The following is a 10,371-nucleotide window of genomic DNA, read 5'->3' as shown; positions in this document are numbered from 1 at the left end:
TCAATATGAATGTTCCAAGAAAGAAGCCTTCAATTTGTCGTCACCGACGCCAATTCCATAAAACCCTGCAAGAACTCTGAACCTCCACCTGTGATTTTGGATATTGCTAGGGTGGGTGCGTTAGTGGGTGGTGGAGAGAGAGAGAGAGAGGATGTGTTAGTGGGTAGTAGAGAGAGAGAGAGAGAGTAGGTTGAAATTGATTTTGAGGATGAATATGGGGACTGGGTCTGGGGTGGAGCGATATGGGTAGATTAGTTGTAATTAAATTTTCATTAATTTTAATGAATAAAACTTAACTAACACCTGATTTGTGAAAATGGAATTTAATCCCCTTTGTTTGGAAAATTAATCTTTAAATGTAGGTTTGTAGGTAATTTTCCCTATTTTTAAACTAAATATGCCCATGTTATTTTGATAGAAAGAAAGTATTCCAAATTTTATAATTTATTTATAAACAAACAATAAAACAAAACTTTCATTTAAATTCAATTCAATATGGTTACGTCGAAATTTGAAAAGACTATTATAATTTAATATATTGAACATAATTAGTTCATTACATTTGAAAATAATTAATTTAATTAATCTCATAAATTTTCCATTTACCTCAAATGCGTTTGGAATTTAAATATTAAAACTAAAATGCGATATTAGTGACTTGGGGTTACATGCAGTGTTTCAAATTAGAGATAATTATTCCAATGGTCACTGAACTTAGGTTCATATCTTTGATTGGCTATTGGACTTTAAAATGTCGAATTTTGGCCACTAAACTTAGATCCATGTCTTTGATTGGCCACTGAACTTTAAAATGTCGAGTTTTGGCTACCGAACTTTGAAAAATGTCGAGTTTTGATCACTAAATTTAGGTCTATGTCTTCAGTTGCTCACCGAAATTTAAAATGTCGAGTTTTGATTACTGAACTTTAAAAAATGTTGTACATTACTCGTTAAACTTTGAAAAATATTGTACATTACAAATTGAATTTTGAAAAATGTTGTACATTATTCACTGTAAACTCGATATTTTTCAAAATTCAACAGTTATGCAAGTAAATAACGTACGATATATTCCAAAGTTCAGTGGCCAAAACTCGATATTTTAAACTTTAATAAGCAATCAAAGCATGGACTTAAGTTCAGTGACCAAAACTCCACATTTTAAAGTTCAGTGGTCAATTAAAGACATGGATCTAAGTTTAGTGACCATTGAAACAATTAACTCACCGAATTATATATATGCAAGTGGTCTTATTAGAGTGTATTTATCTAAAAAAAAAAAACATAAGTTAGCTTCCTATAGATTTTACATACACACAATCTATTAAAAATAATTTATTTAACTATTATTCTAAAAGTCATATTTTCTGATTTTATTTTGGTGTCATTGAGGTAAGAATACAAGTGCAAATGTGGTAATTTCTTATTTTCTTAACATTTATATAAATTTTAGCATGAAAAACTTTCAGGCCATATGGTCAATTTCTATGTTAAATCATATGGGATAGAGCGTAAGATCGAATATGTAAATTCTACTGGATATATGAATTTTTAAGAAATTATTTGAATTATTGGATATCGTGACCAGTTTGATTTAAATCTAAGAAATGTTGATATATTATGTCATTTTATATTTATATCATCTTAATAAGAATATCCACGTATTTTCATTGAGTGTTATCAAAATGGTCAATCTTATAATAAACATTTAGATTATAATGGGTCGTGCGGATGCTAGGCAGATTGATTAAGAGATGCTTATGGGGTTATCAAGTAAAATTTCTAGAAATGATAATTGCCAATTTTTATTTGAAGAACATCTTCATGTTAAATTTTATATTAATTTTTTTCATTCGAGATAAAGAAGATTTTTTTGGTAATGCATCGAGTTTATTTTTATTTAAAAATAAAATAAAATAAATGAAATAGATTTTGGAGGTGTTACACACTAAAAGTTAGGTCACTAATAAGACTCGATTTGGCAAATTTTATAAGCTAATTTATAAATGATTAAATTTCATTTTCAACAATATATTCCAATGAACCCACAAGTATTATTTACTTATTCACCACCCCTTTTTTTTATAATCTTTCTAAATGGATGCTAAATAATTTATTCATAGAAATTTATTCTTTTAACACAATCTGTGTTTGTACAGTACATTCTTATATAGCATTTTCAATCGATTTAATAGATTGCGAGCTTGTTGTGTAATTGGTGAGATGCTTATATTTTGATGTATTTGATAAATATTGGATCAAATATGTCTTTTGTGTATAAGTAAAATGTAAAATCGAAAAAAGTAAGAACAATTAGATCGATACATAAATTTAAGTAGTTCGATAATTTGTCTACGTTCATTTTACGATAAAAAATAATTCACTTACTTCAAATAGGGGTATAATTATTTAAATAAAATCCTAATCTTGAAATTACATTTAAAAATTCTGTATAGTATTGAATATGAGACACAGTTTCTTTCTACTATTGAAGACACGACAAATTTTAGTTATGAATAATATTCATTTTTCCACTCTCGATGCATGTAAGGGGATTTTTCATTTTGTGGAAAGGGCCTGCTGTGAAACGTTTACGTGGTGTGTAGTACGGTGTACCATTGTAGATTTCTCATTTATCAACTAGCTCATTTGCAACTCAACTCCTTTGTTCGATAATTGTTCACTGTAGTTATTCACATGGTGTGGACCTTTTTAATAACTTACTTTATTAGATAAGTTACACCGAGCATAAACTACACAACACCAATTAAAAAAACGCCTCGCTCCTAGAGTTTTGTGAGGGAGGTAAATCGCGGGATATGTTCCAACAGGTTAGGGTACAAGAGCTGCCTGTATATTGCGCCTACAAGGAGTCCAATTTCATGTATCAGGAATCGAACTCCCACATTGCGGCTGCCAGCAAAGCGTGAAATAATCTCATTTCTATCCTTTGCACCACTGGACTATGTCCCGGAGGGCCACATCAATTTAAACATAATATGGTGCGATGTAGATGAATTGAAGCCAATTGAACTTGTTGGCTAGCTTAAAGATAGGGAACGTGTTGGCTGGCTTAAGGATAGGTAGTTCCTCAATTATTTTCGGGTTTCATTAAGTTGCTAAAAAATTATAATTAATATAAAATGAATAATGGATGAGTGGATAGTAATTATGAGTTATACGAAATATGTGATTAAAATTAAAAAACTCGACTTTAAATTTTAAATAATAATGAACTTATGATGAAATCAAATGTTATCAAAATCGGTCCGGCTTGATCGGTTCAACCAGTAAAATGGGGGACAAGGCCCAAAATTGGGTCAATCATGTTCGATTAACTGCTGATGACTAAACCACTTAAAAACTCATCGAATCAACCAGTTTAACCATAAACCGGTGAACCGGTTGCAGTTTTCCCTTTTTATTTATTTTTATTTTAAAAATTTTCAATTTCATGAATGGGCCTCATGAACATAAACAATAATTCAAAGGCTCATAGAAAAATATTGGATGACAAATTCATTTTATAAATGTACTTCTCTCAAATCGTTTTATAAACTTCCAATGCGAGATAACACGTTATATATATTCACTTCTCTTTAGTGGTTTCATAAACTCGCAATGCGGGATGGTGGCATAACAAAAATGTTAACAAATTATAGAATAATGAATTTAATTAATAAATTATTAATATGAATTTTTTTTAAAAAAAATTATTGTTTTCATAGTATTTTATTATTTTTGTATGTATTTATTGCATTCGGTTTGATCCCGATTGAACATTTTAACCTTTGACCTTTGACCTTTTCTGGGTCGATAATCGGGTCGGTTTTTAAAACACTGTGAAATGCAAACAAACACTAAAATTTTCTAGAAGCAATTTTTTTGTGCAGCGAGCGACTTATTGAACTTATTCAACACAGAGATATTGCAACTTTTCAAATAGGCACACTTGAAAAATGGAACAAAAACTTTCAGTTGCAACTTTACCTTAAATTGGGAAGAAAACATGAAGAACTCGCAATCATAGTTATTTAAATCAAAACAGATCTAGGGTTTAGGCAGTATTTGGTTCTCTTACAAATGCACCGATCAAGAATCGTTCAGATCGCTTCATAAAGGAACTCAATCGAACGAGTTTATGTGAAATCTGGAAAGAGTTCAATCCAGGTTTTTATCTTTTTGTTTTTAATTTTTTTTTAAAAAAATTTGAAAATATGATCTAGCACAAATCCACCTGTTGAACTACAAATCCACCTGTTGAACTACTAATCTAGTGACTCGATGATTTTTTGGGATTGACAACGGGGTCGAGTTTGATAACTATGCTCGCAGTCCCTAAAGGTTTTATCTATTTATTTTTCACTAATTTTTTTTTTTTAACGAGGTGTCCCAGCTTGCGCCAAACTATATATCCTCGTCCCTGAACCTCCGGCCCCTCAGCTGCTCAGGGAGGTAAATCGCAGGATGTGCCCTTATTGGTTCCCACATGACTTTTACTTCTTCCCCAAAGGAAGCCTCTTCCATGGTGATTATTATTATTATTTTTTCGCTGATTTTGATAGATTTTGGGTGGACTTAAAAGGTTTGAAAAAATTTGGTGCTTGCTGATTTTTTTTTAGGTATCAGTTTTGATTTGTAGTGTAATTTCGATAGTTTCTCTCAATTCTCTGAACCAGTGACTTTAGATCGTTTATCATATTCTCTTATAATTTTACCATTTATAAAATAATTATTTTCAATAACATATTTTATTCAAACTAACTTATAAATAAAAATATATTAACTAAAAAAACTATTTATAAGCAAAAACATTACATTATAATTAAAAGTTTTACTTATAAGTTCACTTTTATATAAAAATTTGTTTGTAAAGTAAAAACACTACCAACATGATAAAAATTTACTTGTAAAATATAAAATTTTCTTATAAGTACAAAGTTCACTTATGTGTAAAAATTACTTAAGAGTACAAAATTAACTTATAATTTTAAAATTTAGTAAAAAACTAACTTAAAATTTGAAGTAATAACTTTTTAAAGTTAAATATTAACTTATATGTAAAAATTACTTATAAATAAAATATCACTTGGGGGTAAAGAAATTTAAGGGCATATATGTAATTTTAATTTTCTAGTTCCTATTTGGGCTCCATTAAAATGAACTTTTTGGGAAAAATGTTTTTCTTTGGAATAATGACTTTTCGGAGAAGAGTGTGTTTTTGAAAAATAAGAAAAAAATTTAGATTTACGTATAATATCATTTACGAGAGAATGTATCATCGAAAATAAATTTTATTAAAAATGTGTTTTTGGAAAAATAGTGTTCGGCTTAATAAGCGATTTTTACTCAAAACTCCAAGGCGGCCCTAAAATGTTAGAAAGCCAAATTCTCACTCAAGCACACGCAGCGAACAAGATAACGAAATATAAATGCTGAGAACCCATGAAAAACCGAGAGAAAAAGTGATTTGAGATTGTTCAAGTCGGTGATGATAATTGGTTCCTCACCAGCTTCGAAACGCGGAAGATTCACAACTCTTCACTTCATGGACCCTGAATCTGTCAAGGTAGAAGAATCTCTTCATGATTGAAAATTTCCCATACTTTATGCGTATCGGTTGCGTTATATCTTTTCTTATCTAGATGAAGTACTTGTGATAGATTTTTTTTTTTTATTTTACTCTCATCTGATTGGAATTTTTTGGTTGATTTTCAATGACGGTGGCAACTTTTTCGGTTCGCATCTTCTATTCCGTACAATATTGTCTAATTTACGGTTGATAAAATTAAACATGGGTGAAGGAACTTTAATAAACCTATACATGATGAGGTTGATTTTTTGATACGGCAACTTCAGTATCACAGATTTTTAACTATATATTTTAATTAATTTGGTTTTGAATCTCTGCTTGATTTATTAAAGGAATTATCAATATTTGGTGCAATTATGTCAATACAATTATCTAAACAGGTGTGTGTGTTAAAGTCTTCGTAAAAATTAGAAATGGGGCGCCAGGGGTGGCTCCTAATTGCTATACCATTCCTGAAGTCATTACAAAATGCTATAAGAAGCAGAAGGAAGATTAATGTAACAAGATCTATTTAATTAATTAATTTATTTTTATTATTATTAATTTTTTTGTCTCTGTTCGAGTTTCAGTTTTTCCTTGACGGTCATTTCCTTATATTGAAATGCATAAACTCTTTCTTTAATTTAGCCACTTCTATTTATATTTTACTTTGAAGCAGTTTTTCACGGAATCATTTTTTATCATCAGCTACTGTTAAGTATACCCTTCTTCAGTAATATGTTATATCTGTGGGAATAAGCTGTTTCTTCTCAGGTTATTCAGGAAAAGTTTGCAGCTGCCAAAGAAAAATATGGGCGGGATATCCGTGTGTTCGAAACATCAAGAGCCTCTGCAAATAATAGTGACGTTCCAAGCACTGGTAAGATCCTGTTGATGTTTCAGTCCATTTTCCTCCCAACTTTTGAGATAATAGAATATTTGATGGTTCTATTCTCGCTTCTTTCAGAGGAGCCAGATGACTTTTATGATTTTACAGCAGAGGACTATTTTCGGCTGATGTCTACAAAAAAGGAAGGTAATACGTAGAAAAAAATTATCTCTATATACAGATGATTATGTGTCAAATTAAATCCCAGGCTGTGATCGTTCTGTATGTTTTTTTAACTTATGTTGAAAAGGAGATGAGCATCTGGAAATTTATGATTTGAAAATTCTAATACTTGTATGATTTGATACTTTCTGAAGATAAATATTTGAAGACTTGAAAATTCCGTTGTGCTTGCTTTGTATGTTATTGCCACATGTAAAAAGGAGCTTATTATCTTTAGATTTATGATTTGAAATTTCTAATACTTGTATGATTTGGTTACATCTGAAGATAAATACCTGAAGACTCGAAAAATTCGTGAAGCAGAAGAAGCTACTCGTAGGTCAAAGATAACGAAGGTAATTTGATCCTTACGTGTAGATATTATTTCATGCTAATATAAAAGTTTATTCATAGCACGCCCTATAAATTTAGTAAGCCAATGTTTGGTTGTGATTAAAATTTGATTTTAATTTAAGTCAAAGTTAAACAATCAATATTAACCACTTTTTCATGAGTCCCACGATTTTTCAACAACACATTTCAAAAATTTCTATTACAATCTACTAAAAAATCCAATTTTAATCTCTATCAAACATCGTTTAAGATTTTTATTGTCGCACAAAATTCACTCTCTTTAAGCAACAGGCTGTTATCAGAGTTCGTTTTCCTGATAATTACACATTAGAGGCATCATTTCATGCATTGGAAACAATTCAGAGTCTAGTTGATCTTCTCATGAAAGTCGTTGCTCATCCAGAATTGCCATTTTATCTATGTGAGGACCTTCTCAACTCAAAGTTATTATCCTATTATTATTTTTATCTTACATTATTATTCTATTATTATTTTTATCTTACATTTACCAAAGAATAGGTACCGAAGTAACCTTAAGGTCTTTTCTTCTTAAATATTTTCAGATACAACACCTCCCAAAAAGCAAATAATGGAGATGTCACAGGATTTTTATTCCGCTGGCTTCGTGCCTGGTGCAATTGTGTATTTTTCATATGATGTGCCAAAAGGTCAGTGCATATTATGTTGTTCTTCAGGGTAAAAACAAAAATGATGTGCCCAAAGATCTCAAGTTTGTGTTAAGACGACCTTTCATAGTGTGCTGTTGTTCTTTCCCCCTTTCATTTGCTTATTATTTGGTTTAGCAATTACCATGACTTATGGGTCTCAAAAGTCATGGGTTGTATTTACAGATTAATCTGGTCCAAGTGTTATATTGTCATATATATACATGTCTATTATATGCAACTTAGAACCTGTTATTTTTCCTATAGAACTATAGTGTAAACACGTTTTATCTAAGTACAGTAGAAACCAAATCATTGGCTCAAAAGGCAGATAATTAACTTGTTTCCTAAACTTGACTAGGTCTTTGTGCGTTTGCCGGACAAATTGAAACGATATTCATATCTCATTCATCCAAAGTTTATATTTGAAACTACACATTAATTTACACCTCATATGGTCTAGGATGGTTGTTGCAATGAGTGGGTATAAGAAGGCTTGACTAGGTCTTCGTGCGTTCGTGGGCCAAATTGAAACGATATTCATATCTCATTCATCCAAAGTTTCTATTTGAAACTACACATTAAATTACACCTCATATGATCTAGGATGGTTGTTGCAATCAGTGGGTATAAAAAGGGGGTTGTGATGACCCGAATTCTAAAGTTCGAGTGTCGCTAAAATCATATCTTGAACATCATATTGTACTTTCAAAAGCTTGAAATTTATTTAAATAATATCAAGAAATTTTAAGAGTGAATGCATAAAAAGTTTTGATGTCAACATAAAAGAAAGTAATAGAAATTTAGCAATTTTAATACCAAACCAATAATTAAATAAGTTCTTAAATAAATAAAAGTGAGCCTGGTGGGTTTCTTTTACTTGCCAATTCACCAGCTCTCTCATGCCTTAACTGCCACGAACCATCAATTTCCTGTAAGGGATAAAAGGGGGTGTGAGACAATCTCAATAAGTATATAAGTACATGGATTAATATTTGTATAGAATTTAAGGAATTTCATACATGCATACATAGTGAGACATGAAAATCTATACCGAACGTAGGGGGTATGAAATTTTCATACGTAGTGCTATTGTAATACCCTAGTCCAAACTTAGAACATACATGACCTCATAATCAATGTTCCAAAAATCTAACGTATGTATATAATCTCACAAAAATACTTATACACTTACTATATCTTGTGAAAATGATAAGAGAAATATTGGAATATATTTGGGACTTCAACTGTTGACCCACGTACTAAAAGATATACTATATTTGTATTTGTGTGTTTTTTACAGATATATGAATATGCTTGAAAATGAAACATATGATACCTATTTATCAAGGCCACAATGCTTTGAAAGTTCAAATTTAATTGAACTTTGAATCTTAAAAGTCATAAAATCTTATCATTGTCTCGACCATATTTCATCTAATGTGATAAGATAATGAATTGAAATTAAAAAAACATTCTCTCCATAATTTCTAAAATCAAACAAAGTAGAGATAAAATCAAAATATTATCTTTATAATTTAATATTTTAACTTTAATTGGAAGAGATAACATTGAAACATTATCTCAATTGTCTTTTAACATTAAATAAAATATAGATTAAATTAAACTATTATTTTAATAGGAATTTGATTTTATCTCAATCCTTTAAAATTTCAATCTAACAAAAATAGATAAAAATAAAACATTATCTCCATTATTTAATTAAAATTAAATAACAACTTGGATTTTAGCCCAAAAAGAAAAATGAAAAAAAAAGGTGTGGGCTATAATTTCACATAATGGACTTCCATGTGATTATTATTATTATTATTATTATTTTTTAATAATGGGCCAAATCTAAATTAATAAAATTAGGCCATAGTTATGAGTATTAAAGTAGTACTGAGTCTACCGACAATAATCGTGTAGTTGCTAAAGGGAGTATAGATGACATGGTATAGAATTACTGAGAAAATACCTATAAGTTTGGCATAGAAAAATTGATCACAACAATTTTTTTGACTGCTTTGATAAAATCCAAAAATATCACGGCAGCTTAAAGATTTATGTTTGGTGCAAAACCTAGAAAGGGAGTGAGCTGAAACAGATACCTTGCAGAAAAGGAGAAGCAGCCCTTCCGTATTATTTGGTGAACACACTTTATCAACGGTTCGTGGTGGTAGTATTCCTGATCAACATAATTATAGAACAGGCAGCGGCAGTAATGTTGACTGAGTGTTGCATTATGCATGTAACAATCTGGACTTTGTTAGACATTCAAGAACACATCGTATTTCTTTTTGGCCAGTTTATTGTTAACTAAGTATAGTAATTCACTAATTCTTGATGAAAGCAAGGGTTTGCCACGTCTGAAGTCCCACCTCCTGCCATTAATCCTGAGAAGTTTGTCGACCTAGCATTTAAATTTGTTTGAGAAAAATGGTTCTGTGACTAGAATTCTAGTACTAGAATCGTGCATGACAAATATAGTAGGTTATTGACGGTGAAGGAATATGACGAATTTCTATTGCGTATTAGTCTATAAGTCCAACAACTAGGTGAGTTTCTTAATTACTTCCTCTTTTTTACGTTTTTCTTTTCTTCCCTTTTTTTTTTTTTTTTTTTTTTTTTTTTTTGTGTGTTTTGTTTTTTTTTTTTTTTTTTTTTTTTTTTTTTTTTTTTTTTGTTCCTTTTTTTTTTTTTTTTTTTGTGGTTTTTTTGGTGGTTTG

General features: G+C 30.1%; 1 protein-coding gene across 1 annotated transcript in view; it reads left to right on the top strand.

The window, feature by feature from the left end:
* The first annotated feature begins 5,356 nt into the window (after positions 1 to 5,356).
* Positions 5,357 to 10,371, top strand: part of LOC111389143 (plant UBX domain-containing protein 1-like) — a 5,970-nt gene continuing 955 nt past the window's right edge. The window contains exons 1-6 of the mRNA XM_023014024.1: positions 5,357 to 5,569; positions 6,347 to 6,452; positions 6,540 to 6,608; positions 6,912 to 6,979; positions 7,269 to 7,398; positions 7,541 to 7,645. Coding sequence (XP_022869792.1) covers positions 5,492 to 5,569; positions 6,347 to 6,452; positions 6,540 to 6,608; positions 6,912 to 6,979; positions 7,269 to 7,398; positions 7,541 to 7,645 — 556 coding nt within the window. The 5' untranslated portion in view covers positions 5,357 to 5,491. The remainder of the gene's footprint in view (positions 5,570 to 6,346; positions 6,453 to 6,539; positions 6,609 to 6,911; positions 6,980 to 7,268; positions 7,399 to 7,540; positions 7,646 to 10,371) is intronic.

This window comes from Olea europaea, unplaced genomic scaffold (assembly GCF_002742605.1).
Source record: "Olea europaea var. sylvestris unplaced genomic scaffold, O_europaea_v1 scaffold567, whole genome shotgun sequence".
In the NCBI taxonomy this organism is placed as follows: Eukaryota; Viridiplantae; Streptophyta; class Magnoliopsida; order Lamiales; family Oleaceae; genus Olea; species Olea europaea.
This window is presented reverse-complemented; position numbering and strand designations above follow the sequence as displayed.